At 38.8% G+C, this 16,454-nt stretch overlaps 1 protein-coding gene across 1 annotated transcript in view; it reads right to left on the bottom strand.

Annotated features, from left to right (window-relative positions):
* Dnai3 (dynein axonemal intermediate chain 3) overlaps positions 1–16,454 on the bottom strand; it is a 61,655-nt gene that overhangs the window by 12,131 nt on the left and 33,070 nt on the right. The window contains exons 16-19 of the mRNA XM_048352138.1: positions 15,098–15,248; positions 13,723–13,834; positions 4,954–5,084; positions 2,355–2,418 (exon numbers count right to left, since the gene is read on the bottom strand). Of these exons, the coding sequence (XP_048208095.1) occupies positions 2,355–2,418; positions 4,954–5,084; positions 13,723–13,834; positions 15,098–15,248 (458 nt within the window). The remainder of the gene's footprint in view (positions 1–2,354; positions 2,419–4,953; positions 5,085–13,722; positions 13,835–15,097; positions 15,249–16,454) is intronic.

Raw genomic sequence — 16,454 nt, 5'->3', positions numbered from 1 at the left:
GAGACGGAGAGGACATAAGAGTCTGCCTGTGGTGTAAGCAAGCTATGCTATCAGGTGCTCAGCTCATGTCCCAAAGGTGTTAGAAAGACAAATGTCGTGCTATGTAGTGCATAGCATCAAATAGTCATGGATTATTGAATAAATGACTTCATAAGTAAGCATAGAAGTTAGCTGTAATTCATCTTACCCAATATCTAATTGTGAGTTCAACTTTAAGTGATAGAATTGGAAAATGGAAAATCAGTCTCAATTCTGTGCATCCACGACCCTCCTTGGGAGTCATATCTATATTTCTTTTGACGTGGCCGTTGAGTTTGTAGCTAGTTTGTGTGTTTGCTTCCAGATTAAAATGGCTACCCTGAAGGTATGACTGACAAATTGTCTCACATCAAGGGCAGACTTTAGTCTCTGAAGCCAGGCTCAGTCAAGTGAGGCTGAAAGTGAAGAAGCCAGCCCCCACAGCTGTCTTTGTAAGGCTGTGGCTCTGGCCACAGATTCCTGTGGGCCATGTACTTTCCATTCATCCAATAACTCCCAGGCTGACTCGGTCCCTTCTGCAAACCAAGTGGATATGCATGCTTTCATGTGGTACTCTACTCCTGAATTCTTACAGCCTTGTCTGCCTGGCAGTTCCCAAAGCTACTTCTTTTTCTCATATGGGTATCCTGAACTTCAAACTGTAGTTAAATATATTTTCATGCCATGGTAAAATGGTTGTAACTGTTATGAACTCCAAGGCCTCAGAAGCTATTTTGCATACTGGAGTCTTGTGTTCCTGGGTATGACCCTGTATACATACAGTCAAGTGCCCAGATGCTGGGAGTAGATCTGTCAGTTATTTTGGAAAGAAATGTAAAGTGTCACATTGATTCAAACATCAGACAAGTTAGTGGCCATCAAAGTTTGGCGTGAAAATATATTAGCAGACTAATCATGTTTGTAGGTTTTTGTTATTATTGTTTTTTGATAGTACCAGGAATTGAACTTGGGGCCCTCACTCTCTTGCTTAAGCTCATGGCAGGCAGAGTACCAGCTGAGCCACATTCATTGCCATTTTGCTGGTTAATTGGAAATGAAGTTTCCCTGGGCATTTTTGGTTTGGGCTGTGATCATCCAGGTCTCAGACTCCTGAGTATCTAAAATTACAGGTGTGAGCCATGGGTACTTGCCTTACCTAGCTGATGTTATAATAAAAGCCAGAGTCAAGTTCAGTAGGATCCAGGATTTTTTTATGCATTTCTAGCAAGCTCACAGGTGACAAACATGCTGCTTAGTAAAAGCCCTCACATTTTTTCGGTCTGTGGTTGTGGGCTTGAACTCAGAGCCTGGGCACTATACCTGATTTGGTTTTCTTTCTTTCTTTTTTTTCCTCGCTCAAGGCTAGTGTTCTACCGTTGTAGCCCAGTGCCACTTCCTATATTCTGGAGGTTAATTGGAGATAAGAATTCCATAGACTTCCCTTCCTGGGATGGCTTTCTGAGTAGCTAAGATTACAGGCATGAGCCACTGGCACCCAGCAAAGCCCTCATGTTGTGTGAGTGTGTACTAGTTAGAGCCAAAGGTACTCTCCTTGCCACTAGCAGGACCAGGACCAAGACCAGAGCTATGTAGGGTCTTAAAAATTTCTTTTGGATGGTTTCAGTTAAAAGAAATATCTAGGGCCTGAGAATGTGGCTTAGCGGTAGAGTGCTTGCCTAGCATGCATGAAGCCCTGGGTTTGATTTCTCAGCACCACATAGATAGAAAAAGCTGCAAGTGGTGCTGAGGCTCAATTGGCAAAGTGCTAGCCTTAAGCAAAAGGAAGCCAGGAACAGTGCTCAGGCACTGAGTGCAAGCCCCAGGACTGGCAAAAAAGAAAAAAAATATCTAATTTTGTTTATTTATTTATTGTGCTAGTACTGGGGCTTGATTTCGGGCCCATAAGCTCTCACTTGACTTTTTCATTCAAGGTTGGCACTCTATTACTTGAGCTACCTTCACTTTTGACTATTTTAATTGCAGATAAGAATCTTACAGAGTTTTCTGCCTTGCTAGCTGCAAATCTTGATTCTCAGATATCAGCCCCTCTCTCTCTTTCTGGTCCTGGGACTTGAACTCAGGGCCTGGTCACTGTCCCTGAGCTTCTTTGTGTTCAGGGCTAGTGTTTTACCACTTGAGCCGTAGCACCACCTCCAGCTTTTTTCTTAGTAATTTATTGGAGGTAAGAGTCTCCCAGCCTTTCCTGTCCAGGTTGGCTTCGAACCGTGATCCTTAGATTTCAGCCTCTTGAGTAGCTAGGATTACAGGTGTGAGCCACCAGCACCTGGAAGAACATCTTATTAACAACACTTACATGCTTACTTCACAAGACTTACATATCAGTCGGCCAGTATCAGGATCTCTTTCCAATCTCCAGTCTGTATACATCACTTCGCCTTCCTGGAAATATTAGTTTTCAGGTGACTACAATGACAACTTCAGAGATAAAAGACCTCATGTCTTTTGACACAGTACAAAGCAACAGGTCAATTTAATCACATGATAATCTAATGTAACAGGATGAGAAAAGTCTCAGAAACATTACTTTACTTAATTTTATGCTGACTAAAAAAATGAAAGATGAGGAGTACATTGTTGGTTATGGTGATGGGACATGGTTATGCAAGGGCCCCAACTGATAGGACTTCAAAATGTTGATGCACAAGAGGGACCTGCCTCATCTCATTCAGTGATTTGTTCTCAGCATGGAACAATGTCAGGACTTGATAAAGACTGTAGGATTGGAGGAAGCATGAGAATGCATGTGTACTATGATAGTAGTTTTCTTTTAAAGTTGAGAACAGGAAACATGAAACTTCATCTCAGATAAACATGTACTATAAAGTCTGGTCCTGCCTTATGATCATTTTAGGGAAAGAGCAAGCAGAAAGATCTGATGTAAAGAAACAGAAGAGCAAGCCAGAGAAGGGGGTTAAAGATGGAACCAATGAATGACAGAGGTAGGAGAGGAAGCAGCCTCACATCATCATCTTAAACAGAACACAGAGACTCAGAAAGTTAAAGAACTGACTCAAAGTCACTCAGTAGTAGAGTCCTAATTCTCTTTCTCCCTTTATACCGCCTTGCCCCCCTCCCCCCCACTCCCAGTCAATAAGAGAAAAACATGAGATTGGGACCACAAGGAGGGAATGAAGCAGGATGTGAACATATGGAGGGGAGATGAGAACACACTGATTCATGAACAGTGAAAGATGAGCTCAGTGGTGGTGCCATGAGCCAGAGAAGTGAGAGAATAAGGAGTTGCTGTTCCAGTTAAGATGATAGAAAGTTCTGGACCTGGATGATCATAATACCTGCCTAACAATAGTCATGTACTTAATACCCCTGATTTTTTTTTTTTTTTTGCCAGTCCTGGGCCTTGAACTCAGGGCCTGAGCACTGTCCCTGTTTTCTTTTTCCTCAAGGCTTGCACTCTGCCACTTGAGCTACAGTGCCACTTCTGGCCATTTTCTATGTATGTAGTGCTGAGGAATCAAACCCAGGGCTTCATGTATACGAGGTGAGCACTCTTGCCACTAGGCCATATTCCCAACCCCTACTTAATACCCCTGAATGGTATACTTGAGAATAAAAATGTTATGATTGGGCATTGGTAGCTTATATCTGCAATCCTAGCTACTCAGGAGGCTGTGATACAAGGATTGTAGTTTGAAGCCAATCCAGGCAGAAAAGTCCAAGAGTCTCTTATCTCCAATTAACCAGAAAAAAAAAGAAGATGGAAACAGAGTTATGGCTGAAGTGCCAGCCTTGAGCAGAAAAGTCAAGTAAGAATGTGAGGCTCAGAGTTCAAGCCTTAGCACTAGCAACAAAAAAGAAAAAAAAAAAAGGAGAATAAGGAGAAGGAGATAGAAGAGGAGAAGTAGGAAGAAAATGAGGACGAGGAGGAGGAGGAGGAGGAGTTTGTATATTGAAAAATATTCCAAAACCTCATTGTGAAGTCCAGGTTATAAAACATATCCATTTGAGGGCTGGGGATATAGCCTAGTGGCAAGAGTGCCTGCCTTGGATACACGAGGCCCTAGGTTCGATTCCCCAGCACCACATATACAGAAAACGGCCAGAAGCGGCGCTGTGGCTCAAGTGGCAGAGTGCTAGCCTTGAGCAAAAGGAAGCCAGGAACAGTGCCCAGGCCCTGAGTCCAAGGCCCACGACTGGCCAAAAAAAAAAAAAACACAAAAAAAAAACATATCCATTTGGTAGTGTCCTGTTGTTTACTAAATGACATTCTAATTGTCTAAAAGCTGATGGCAAAGGGTCTTCTGTATAGGCCTGTAACTCAGCACTAGGCATACCTTCTGCTTTGGGCTGGGCTCTTCCTTTATCTCTGGACAAATCCTCGACTTTCATAATTTCCAACTGTTGTTGAAGCTATTAGTAGTTCTGCTTGTAACTCTTCTCTCCCTCTGACTTTTCTAGTCTCATCTCAACTTCGAGTGTCCAGTCAACACATGGGTCAATTTTCCCAACCTCCCACTTCCTGTCCTACTACCATGCCAGTGTTGCCATTTATTATGCTGCTAATGTTTTGTTCCTTAGCTTGGGAAGAATGTGCCTTGAGAGTGAAGGGGTTGTGTTATTTGTCTCTCATGCCAGGGCTGAGTCCTGTGCATGGAAGGTCCTATGCTCTCCAGAGTTGTGGCATTGATCAATAGCAAAGGGAATAAACATTTTTTTCTACAGTTAATTTATTTGATAAATATTTTTAGATTGACTGATAAGTTATTAGTGGAAAGCATCACTCATTTTATAGCTTTTTCCGTATTTGTTAAAGAAGTATGTGAATCTATGAAGTAGTGTGGTGAAAACTGTTAAATGCAAATTTACCTTCCAATAGCAAGTATGAACAATAGATGTTATAACAATCTACTTTCATGTGAGGAAGTATTGATTTTAGAAGCAGATAATTCTGTTCACCTGTGTTCCCACAAAGAATTTTGTGCAGAATTCTTCTACTGGCTTGAGAATATTGGCCAATCCTGCTTCTAGATTTTGGTATGGCCTTGTTTCTTCTATCTTCATTATTTTACTCTGGGTTAACATTTTGTCTTTCAGAAGAGTATAGATTAAAAGAAGCATGTTATTTGCGGTAAAAGATCTTTCAAATATAAATTATATAGATTATGTACTTTCTGTGTACACACACACACACACACACACACACACACACACACACACACGCACCCTAGCCCATTCTTTTCCTTCCCAGTTTGGCCGGCTTAGATCCAAGCATTTTTTTTTTTTTTTGGCCAGTCCTGGGCCTTGGACTCAGGGCCTGAGCACTGTCCCTGGCTTCTTCCCGCTCAAGGCTAGCACTCTGCCACTTGAGCCACAGCGCCGCTTCTGGCCGTTTTCTGTATATGTGGTGCTGGGGAATCGAACCTAGGGCCTCTTGTATCCGAGGCAGGCACTCTTGCCACTAGGCTATATCCCCAGCCCGTGATCCAAGCATTTTTAAGCTCCAATCTAGCAGAACCCTTTTTTCAAATCTAACACAACATATATTTTAGCTAAACAAGCAGCACAGGAACATAGTTAATCTGGGTATGGGAATGCAAACACCTTCAGGAATTTGTTGATTTAAAAATATTTAATGTCACATTATCATTATTATTATTGTATTGTTCCTGTGGTGTGCATTCTGAGCCTGGGTGTTGTCCCTCAGACTTTTTGCTCAAGGCAAGCACTCTACTACTTGAGCCACAACTCCACTTCTGGCTTTACGGGTGCTTAATTGGAGATAAGAGTCTAACCAACTTTCCTGCCCAGGCTGGTTTCAAACCATGGTCCTGAGACCTTAGCCTCCTAAGAAGCTAGGATTACAGGTGTGAACCACCGGTGTCACTTTATTTTAACACGAAAGGTTTTGTGAACTAAAGTGAATAGACATTACTTATTTAAGCTTTGGAAAACAGAAAAAAGTATTAGTAAATGGAGTGTGTGTGTGTGTGTGTGTGTGTGTGTGTTGGTACTGGGGCTTGATCTCAGGGCTTGGTGCTGTCTCTGCTTTTTTTTTTTAATACTCAATGAACAAGCTAAAATGGAACTAGGGAAATTGAGGAAATGGGTAGGGTTGGGAGAGATGGGGGGAGAATAAGGAAATGGGTAACATTGATCAGGATGCTTTGTTTTCAGAGACCAACGTATTGAAATGAAACCCTTTTGTTCAACTACATAATAATAATAATAATAATAATAATAGCATGAGTAAAAGAGCACAAATGGCCAGGCACTGGTGTTTCATCCCTGTAGTCTTAGTCACATCAGAGGCCGAGATTGGCAGAATCAGTTTGAAACCAATTCAGACAGAAAAGTCCTCTAGACACCTTCTACAATTAGTTAGCAAAAAGCCAGCTTTGGAGGTGTGTTTTCTGTGGTAGAGCATCAGCTATGGAAGCAAACTGAGTGAGAGCTCTAAGCTCTCAGCAAACAATAAAATAAAATGATATCTCTCCCAGGGTAAAGTATTTTCCCTCTAGTGACTTATCTATGAATATGCATGAACGTATTTTATTTATTTTATTATTTAGAGAATGCTTTACTAGTTCCTGCAATCAAACCCATTTAGTAAGACCCTACATATTTAATATAGTGTATTTATCCCTGTACAAATGGAAAAAAATTAAGTTTAACGTTTCTAGACCAATATGGCTGTTAATTGCTGTACAATGCCAACTCAACATAGTAAACTAGGATACTTTTTCCAGAGTTAACAGCAGAGCTAAAGTTTCCAAAAATTCAAATTATATATAATTATAATGTATATCTATATTTATATGAAAAGACCAATAATAACAGTATTTTATGCATCAATAGCAGCAACAGCTTATCCAGGTTCTGCAGTCATCTGAACAAAACTAAAAACCTAGTACACTCCATTAATTTAAACAAATGGATAAAAAACAAAACCCCAATAAAATATGAAGTTCTATTTTTGTGGTGGTGGTACCTGGTACCAGTTTGTTTTTCTATTAGCTTCTCAATCATCATCTGGAAAGAAAACACTTTTGAGTAACATCATTAAAAAAAGATCTGATAAAGCACAGTCACTACTACTATCATAAAGCAGGTACAGTATTTTATATTCACAGAGAGATGATATAGTACTGCCCTATGTCTATAATAGTAGAGGATACAATTAAAAAGGCAATATTGAGACTTGATTCTACTTTTCCAGTAGAGGGCCAAAAGGATGATATGACACAGCTCTGTAAAGAAATGCACTTTCTTAGGATTTCCTTCCATCAGTGGCACAGCTCTGTGTGTGTGTGTGTGTGTGTGTGTGTGTGTGTGTGTGTGTGTTTGAGAGGAATCGGGAGTCTTTATTAGAAAGCCAGGGATTGCAAGCAGACACATCCCCAAGTAAACTTGCAGCCTTGAATATATTTAACACAGAAAACTGAGCCATGAGAGTAGTAAAGAGCAGAGAAACAATCCCAGCACACTGATCAACTCCAAAGGAGAGCCATGGTGATCTGAGGAGAGCCAGGAGAGCTGAGACATGGGCACAATTACATGAACATATTTTATAAAAATTAGATCAAATTCTATTACAGCTTTGTGCCCCTGCTCTTCTGCTCTTTTAAAGATATGTCTCAAAAATTTTTCCAGGTCACTTTACTAGTTTTCAAAAATGTGATAGACAATTTCTAGGAACAATAACAACTTTTGGGTACATTATCTATGGGAAAATGACAGGATACATACAAACCTGACCAAAACAGACAAGCAAAACCTCAAACAAAACAAGAAAATTTTAGTGAAGTTAGTAATATATGTTGCACTAAAAAAAACCCCCAAACAAAACAACTTTTAGCACGATACTGGACAGAAGCAAAAATGATTGTTATGATCTTTTTGTTATAGTCAACTAGTTGGGCACTGGTAGGTCATCCCTGTACTCAAGAGGCTGAGATCTGAGGATCAGGGTTCAAAGCCCGGGCAGAAAAGCCCATGAGATTATTTCAATTTAACCACCAGAAAACTGCAAGTGGACCTGTGGCTCAAAGTGGTAGAGCACTAGCCTTAAGTGAGAAAGCTCACCTTTTGGACAGCGCCCAGGCACTGAGTCCTTAACCCTACTAGGAAAGACATTAAAAACAAGTATCAAAACCAGCCAAACATGTAGCTTTTTTGTGGGAACTAGATTGATAAATAATGGTATTACAAGGTGTAAGTTGACATTTCAATGAATACCCAGACACATTCAGTCATACTACTTTTATGAAAAGATGTTATTTCCAATAAATTTAGGAAAAGCACACAAGAAACATATGCATCTACTATATGGAGCTAAAATCATTAAAATACTTAAGAATTTTCACTTGTTTCAATGTTTGCTTTTCTTTTTAAAAATAATGTAAGTAAATATAATAGTAGGATAGGGCACATAAATAAGCTATAAATAAATATATGTACACTGGGAATTTATACTGAAAAAAAGTCTACTCAAGAGGTTCAAGACCAGAAACTTTGGTGAGCTCTGGTTTAACAAGGGGAGACAAGACCCTGATCTATATACTCATCACAGAAAATGAAAAAGTACAATTGTAAGACACATTGTAAAGGAAGACATAATTATTCTGAGTGAGAAACTGCTGGTGGCTTTGAGATTTCAAACCAGATCATCAACTTCAGAACATACAGATTCACCCACGGTTCCACATCGCTAATAAGAATACATACAGATTCACCCACGGTTCCACATCGCTAATAAGAATACATATACCCCTCTATACTTCACTTTGACAATAAGGGGGGGGGGCGGAGAATGGGCCTGAAAGCTATTCGAAATTCTGAAATGATTAGAACAAAGACTTTCTCCTTAGAACAAATGCTTCTTAGAACCCTTGAGTACCTAATGAGGGCGCTAAACAATCATGGTGGTCCTAAAATGGCAGACAATGGATGCGTGGCCCTCTGCCACTAGATGGCGACAGAGCAATCGTTTGCAGTATATACTTCTGAACAAATGCAGATGCATCCTGCTAGTGTCTTAAAACTAGTGTTTCTAGGGATCTAAAAGCATGTCTATTCTTCTCATGAACCGATTGAGCCCAAGTGGCACTCTCTAGTAAACATTCAGAAAGTCATGTGGTCCAGAAAAATTAGCATTCATTTGATGGAGTGTATTCCTATTAGGTGACATGCTGCCAACTGCTTATTTTCTGTCTGTCCTTCCTTAAATGCATGTAAATATGTACTTTACATGCCTTAGTGTCTGTGCCATCAAAGTATTAGCGCCTCGAAAGTAGGGGTTTTGCTTCTCCACAGCTATATCCTTCAGAGGGACTTTGTAGGAGTTTAATAAATATGTGTTGAATGAGCTCAGTCATAAATATAGAGATAATATAAAATGATTTGTTCCTTTTCTTTTATTTCACTCTTATTCCAAGGCTGGGACTCAAACTTAGTTCCTGTATCTACCTTTGCTCACCGGCTAACGCTCTATCAAATGAGCCACACTTCCAACTCCAAATTATTATTTTTTAAGTGAAGGTTCAATATATCTATGTAATGCTTCTAGTCACATTTAGATATATGCATCTATTTTCCAGTGTAAGCCATGACAACAGCAAAATGAAATACGATTTCTGTTAGGAAAAACTAAAAAGCTTCCATACCTGAAAATGGTATATGCATTCCGCCTTCAGAAAGAGATACATTAGAAATCTAATATTTGTAAGGCTTTGAAAGATCAACAAAAATTACACTTTAGATTTATTATATATATTATTTTTTGGTGTACATATACTTAATTTTTTATTACATATACATACATACATACACACTTTATAAAGCCTTGCACTTGCTAGGCAGGTGTTCTACTGCTTTGCCTTTGCTATTTTTAGAGATCTTTATCCTGCTATATGTACTTCTTGAGTAGCTAGGACGAAAGTACATACCACCACATCTAGTTTTTTATTGGTTGAGTTGAGGAATCTCAGAAATATTTTGCCTTGCCTGGCTTGGAATCATAATCCTCCAGATCTCAGTCTTTTTAGTTGTTAACATTACAGATGTGAACTTTAAAACAAACAAACAAAGAACAACAACAACAACCACTTTAGAGGGATCTGCTTTGGGCCCAAATGGAGCAACTGGGACTGGATTTAAGTTCTCTCAGGTAAGACAACCACAAAAAAGTCAAACAACATATATTAGGTGATCATTTCCAAGAAAATAAATAGGCTTCACAACAAAAGAGAAAAAAAGGTTATATGTACGTATATACAGATAATATATATGTGTCTGTATACGCACACAAAAAAGAGAAAAAGAAGAAAATGTATTTATCTTAGACTTTAAAGAGTCTAATAATAGAGTTTCAAAATACTTGAAATCGAATAGAAGTGTAAAGTACACAAAGCCATAGTGCTAGCCAGAAGTGTCAATGCCATTCCCTCATCAACTGATATAACCTGTAGTCTAAAAACTAGGAAAGACAGAAGGTATAGTTACTTCTTATCTATAGTTTCTCTTTCTATAGCTCAATTACCTGTGGTCAACTGTGCTCAGAAATTAACAAACAAAAACTCTAGAAGCAAACAACTCCTAAGTTTTCAACTGCATGCCACTTTGAGTAGCAGGATGGCATCTTGCACCATCCTTCTTTATCCTGCCTAGGATATGAATTGTCTCTTTGCCCAAAAAATCAACAGTGCACAGGCTAAGGATCCATTAATCATTTGGTAGCCATCTTGGTTGTCAGATAGACTAGTGGGATGGATGACAATGCTTGTATAGCTCTTACTTTATTACTAATGTAACAAGTAGATATCTACTTTCAAGGTTAGTACTAGCTTGTCATGATTATTAGCACCTATTTTTACCTATCCCACAGCCTAGGTATGAATAAGCACTTCATCATTAGCTGTTAAACAACTGAGCACATGCACAATACTGTCACAGTTCCTGACCTATAGCTGAAATTCCACAAGCTATAATCAATAAATTGAATACAGAGAAGAAAGAGGAGGAGGAGAATGGGGAAAGGGAGCAGAAGGAAAAGAATGAGGAGGAGAAGGAGGAGAAAAAAGAAGAGGAGGAGAGGGAGGAAGAGAAGCAAACTTATTTCAGATTTCCTTTAGAATGAAGCAGGCCCAAGCAAATAAAAATGTGTCATGTTTAGTAATTTTTTTTGTTTTTTTCTTAACATTTGTTGAGGATTTTTGTTGCTTTATTAAAGCTGACATAAGTAAAAGACACAAAATTTCAGATTAAGCAGGCAATTTCATCTTTTCCATTGCAACAATGCCGTTTGACAATGTTTTTTAAAGTGTCTAGATCTTGATTCCATTTGTTTTAGCAGGTGCTTTTGTGTTATCTCAATAAAACATCAGGCTCCAAAGTATAACTTTTCCTTAAGCTACATATGAGGTACATGTAAAATGTTTTTCTTAGGTGTCCTATAGTTTAGCTTAATGCTGAAAAATTTTATAATAGAAATTCTTTGGATAAGATGTCTGGATACTACTGCAACTGCTAGTTATTTTTGTATATTTCCATTGTGCATACGTACCTTTAATAACTCTGATAGCTTTTGTGTTTATTTTCAATAACTTCAACAAGGAAGTATGGGCTGTGTTGACATAGATCTAAGTTTTCATGATATTGTATAAATACTAATTTAAAAAGTATATTCATGGAAATTTGTTTCTTTTTACTTCATTATTTTACTTTGTCTCACAGGGGTTCCATTCTATAGCTTATTCTTTGGGCCAGGAGTTGGTGGCTCACACCTATAATCCTTGCCACTCAAGAGGCTCAGATTTGGAGGATTACAATTTTTTTTGAGCAATTTTTTTTATTATCAAACTGAATTACAGAGAGGTTACAGTTTCATACATTAGGCATTGGATACGTTTTTTTGTACTGTTTGTTACCTGGTCCCTTATTCCCCCCTCCCTTACCCCCCTCCATGAGTTGTTCACTTCATTTACACCAAACAGTTTTGCTAGTATTGCTTTTGTAGTTGTCTGTCTTTTTTACCCTGTGTCTCTCGATTTTGGTATTCCCTTCTAATTTCCTAGTTCTAATAACAGTATACCTGGTTCCCAATATACTCAGATAAGATACAGAGATAGTGTAGGTACAACCATAGGAAGGTGATACAAGAAGATCATCAATAATAGAGGCTACAGTTACTTATGGCACGTTGAAAGTAGTTACAACTGTGATATAACAATCGTTTCCATAACATGGAGTTCATTTCACTTAGCATTATCTTATGTGTTCATAAGGGTATAGCTATTGGGCTCCTGTGATCCTCTGCTGTGACTTGCCTAAACCTGTGCTAATTATTCCCTATAAGGGAGACCATAGAGTCCATGTTTCTTTGGGTCTGGCTCACTTCACTTAGTATACTTTTTCCAAGTCCTTCCATTTCTTACAAATGGGGCAATATCATTCTTTCTGATAGATGCATAAAATTCCATGGTGTATATGTACCACATTTTCCTGATCCATTCTTCTACTGAGGGGCATCTGGGTTGGTTCCAGATTCTAGCTATGACAAATTGTGCTGCGATGAACATTGTTGTGCTGGTGGCTTTAGTGTGATTATGTTTGTGGTCTTTTGGATAGATACCCAAAAGTGGGGCTGCTGGGTCATAGGGGAGTTTTATGTTTAGCCTTCTGAGGAATCTGGAGGATTACAATTTGAAGCCAGTTTGGGCAGAAAAGCTCAAGAGACTCCATCTCCAAACGAATCAACAAAAGTTGGGCTGGTGGCATGGTTGAAGTGGTAGCAATCAAGCCAAGTCAGTGCAAGGCCCCAAATTCAAACTTTGGCATTAGAAAAAAATATTCCTTGATTATATACATTGTGACATTCTTTTGATTTCTTTAATGCAATGAATTAAAAAAAACAAACACAACCAAACAGACAGCACTGGGTATGATGGTACAAGGCTATAGACCTCAGCTTCAGATGCTTGAGTGCAGGAGTTCAAGGCCAGCCTAGGCAACAGAGTAAGACCTCTATTCTCAAATACACATACAACTTTGTATGAACAAAGTTACATATGTATTGAGCTGGGTACTGTTTGCTCATGACTGTAATTCTAGCTACTCAGAAGGCTGAGGTCTAAGGATCCTAGTTCAAACCCAGCCCAGGCAAGAAAGTCTGTGAGATTCATATATTTAATTAACTAGAAAAGAGCTGGAAGGGGCTGGAAATATGGCCCAGTGGCAAGAGTGCTTGCCTCATTCATATGCATGAAGTCCTAGGTTCAATTCCCCAGTACCACATATATAGAAAATGGCTAGAAGTGGCTCTGTGGCTCAAGTGGCAGAATGCTAGCCTTGAACAAAAAGAAGCCAGGGACAGTGCTCAGGCCCCCAGTCCAAGGCCCGGGATTGACAAAAAAAGAAAAAAAAAAGAAAAAAGCTGGAAGTAGAAGTGTGGCTCAAGTGGTAGAGCACCAGCCTTGAGTGAAAAGGCCAAGCAAGAGATTGATGCCCTGAGTTCAAGCCTCAGTAGTGGCATGCAAAAAACATGTGTATGTATTATATGATATGTGTATATTATATATCTGTATATATCAGATACACATATATGTGCTTAATAAATGTAAAACTGAATTCCATCCTAGAGAGACTGATTTTCTGTGTTCTTTTTATGAATTAGACTCTTGACAAGTGACTCACCTTAGACATAGACACAGCACTTAAATTATCAGGTACCTTTTGAAATAGGCAGTTGGTTATCTTGTGTTCTGAAAAGAATATGGTCTTCATTCATGCTGACCTTGGTTGGACAGTGGTCTAAGCTTGTTTCACCCTTAGACAATTTTATCTTTTGGAAGAACAGAAAAGATGCATCCTTAACTTTGCCTTATGAGGCTTATTTGTGCCTATCTTTTCTGCCCCCAGATTGCAGGAAGCCCACCTCCCTCTCTATCCCAGATTTCCAGTTGTTTTCCCCAGGGAAGGCATTAACCCCTATTTCTAAAGCCTTGTCACCAAAAGAAACATTCACAAATTCCAGTCTTATATGTTGTTTTCTTTCTGTGAATGTCTTATATTCAACTTGATTCCATAAGACATCTTTATAGGTTTTTGTTTTTGTTTTTGCCAGTCTTGGGCCTTGAACTCAAGTCCTGGGCACTGTCTCTGAGCTTCTTTTGCTCAAGGCTAGTACTCTACCACTTGAGCCACAGCACCATTTCCAGCCTTTTGTGGTTAATTGGCGATAAGAGTCTCACAAACTTTCCTTCCCAGGCTGGCTTGGAACCACAATCCTCAGATCTCAGCCTCCGGAATAGCTAGGATTACAGGCATGAGCCACTGGCACCAGGCCTATGCAATTATTCTTAAACATTTTTGTTTGTTTATTTTATTTATTCACAACTCAATAAATTCTACACTAGAAAATTTCTAATATACCTTTTATAATTCTTTCCCAGCCACTTTAGGAATATTCTTAGTGGTCTTTCTGCCAGTGGGAGGAAATACTACTTTGATGAGCAACTACATAACTTATCACTAGTATGATACCATAAATTCACAGGAAAGAAGAGTGTTAAGTTTGGAATTAAAATTCAGCATTTGAAAGAAAAAACAAATTACATTCTACACACATTCCATTCTTAACCAAATGGTTCTCTCAATAATTTGCTTTTCTTCAAGTTCTGTGATTCAAGTTAAAGACAAATTCTCAGTTCTTCATATTTTAAGTTCTGTTTGGTCAGAAGTATTGTAATTTCTTACCATTGATAAATAGCATATATGAACTTTTGAATACAGAAAAGACCAATTTTCCTGGGCTATCATGAGCACCAATCAATTTTCAAATAATCAAAGTGTAATTGACTAATTATACAAACCAATTGTAAAGTTTGGCTTGCTTATACATACAAGATTAATCTCAAGTTCACGATGATTTTGATTTCTGATTTGGTCTAGGCAGTATCAAAATAAATCCTCCAGTAAGAAATTTAGTCACTGATTAAACTATAAACAATTGCTATACTTTTAGGTGGGAATATATGTGTGGTATTTATGTTCAATGCATAATGCATGTCAGCAAACAGAGTCGAACAAATCTCATTTTGCTTACCCTAGCGAGGGGTTTCCAGGAAAGATCAAGATGCAAAAATGTAGATGGCACATCAAAAGGAATTTCAATACTTTCTTCTTTCTTTTTCTCTGTTGTCTGAGTGGTGGTTGTGGCGGGTTTCATTGGTCTAATATCCCAGAAACATATTGTGCTTAAAGAAAGTTTAGATCATTTTCTTTAGTATGAGTAAGAGTTCTAACTTCACCACTACCATTTATGCTGCTACACATTAACAGAGCTATCTTCCAATGTCTCTGAAATTAAGATTTGTATAAAATGGCATCTTTTCGAGTTTCATATTTTAGAGAATTGGAACTTTTAATTTTATTATGTATGAAAATTGAATTTGGAGGCTGACACAATCATTTTTTTTTTTTTTTTTTTTGGCCAGTCCTGGGGCTTGGACTCAGGGCCTGAGCACTGTCCCTGGCTTCTTCTTGCTTAAGGCTAGCACTCTGCCACTTGAGCCACAGCGCCTCTTCTGGCCATTTTCTATGTATGTGGTGCTGGGGAATCGAACCCAGGGCCTCATGTATATGAGGCAGGCACTCTTGCCACTAGGCCATATCCCCAGCCCCTGACACAATCATTTTTAAGTGTAGGAGATTTATTATAACCAAACTTACATGCTACACACTATCCATTTAAAGTATAGAGTTTAATGCATTAATTAGGTCTATGCTAGTCCCTCAGGGTCCCGCAATGCTACACTGCTTCTGCTGCTGTCAGCTTCTTTGACTTAAGCTGTCATTTCTATTAGGGTTAAAGCTGTTTGTCTTTTTTTTTAATTCAAAAGTTTTTTTTATTGCATAAAATAATGTGTTCCATATGACATTTTCATACTTGCATACTCTTTCCTTTGGTGATATTCAGCGCCACATCTCCCTCTGCTGTTTTCTTCTCCTCTCCTGCTGGGTGGGCCCCCTCCCTCTTCTCAACCAGTCCCCTTTTTCTTTCATGTCTTTCTTATTCTATTCTATTTATTTATTTTAAATTGCTGTGAGGCGTCTAATTTAATGGCATTAAGCACGGTCACATGGCTCTGCCACTGTCCACCATCCATCTCCAGAACTTCCCATTTCTCACACTGAAGCTCTGTGCCATTCAGCACTACCTCCCCTCTTGGCCGACAGGAGCCAGCTTTATGTGTATGTGAGCGCCAATACTGGGCTTGAACTTAGGGCTTTGCACTCTTTTTTTTTGCCAGTCCTGAGGCTTGAACTCAGGGCCTGGGCACTGTCCCTGAGCTGCTTTGTCTCATCGTATCTTTTTTTTATTAAAAAAATCTAGATTCTGCATATAAGAGAAAATGTGCAATATCTGTCTTTCTGAATGTGGCTTATTTCACTAACATAAT

This window comes from Perognathus longimembris, chromosome 7 (genome assembly GCF_023159225.1).
Source record: "Perognathus longimembris pacificus isolate PPM17 chromosome 7, ASM2315922v1, whole genome shotgun sequence".
NCBI lineage: Eukaryota > Metazoa > Chordata > Mammalia > Rodentia > Heteromyidae > Perognathus > Perognathus longimembris.
Note: the sequence above shows the minus strand (reverse complement) of the source record. Positions and strands in the feature narration are given on the sequence as shown.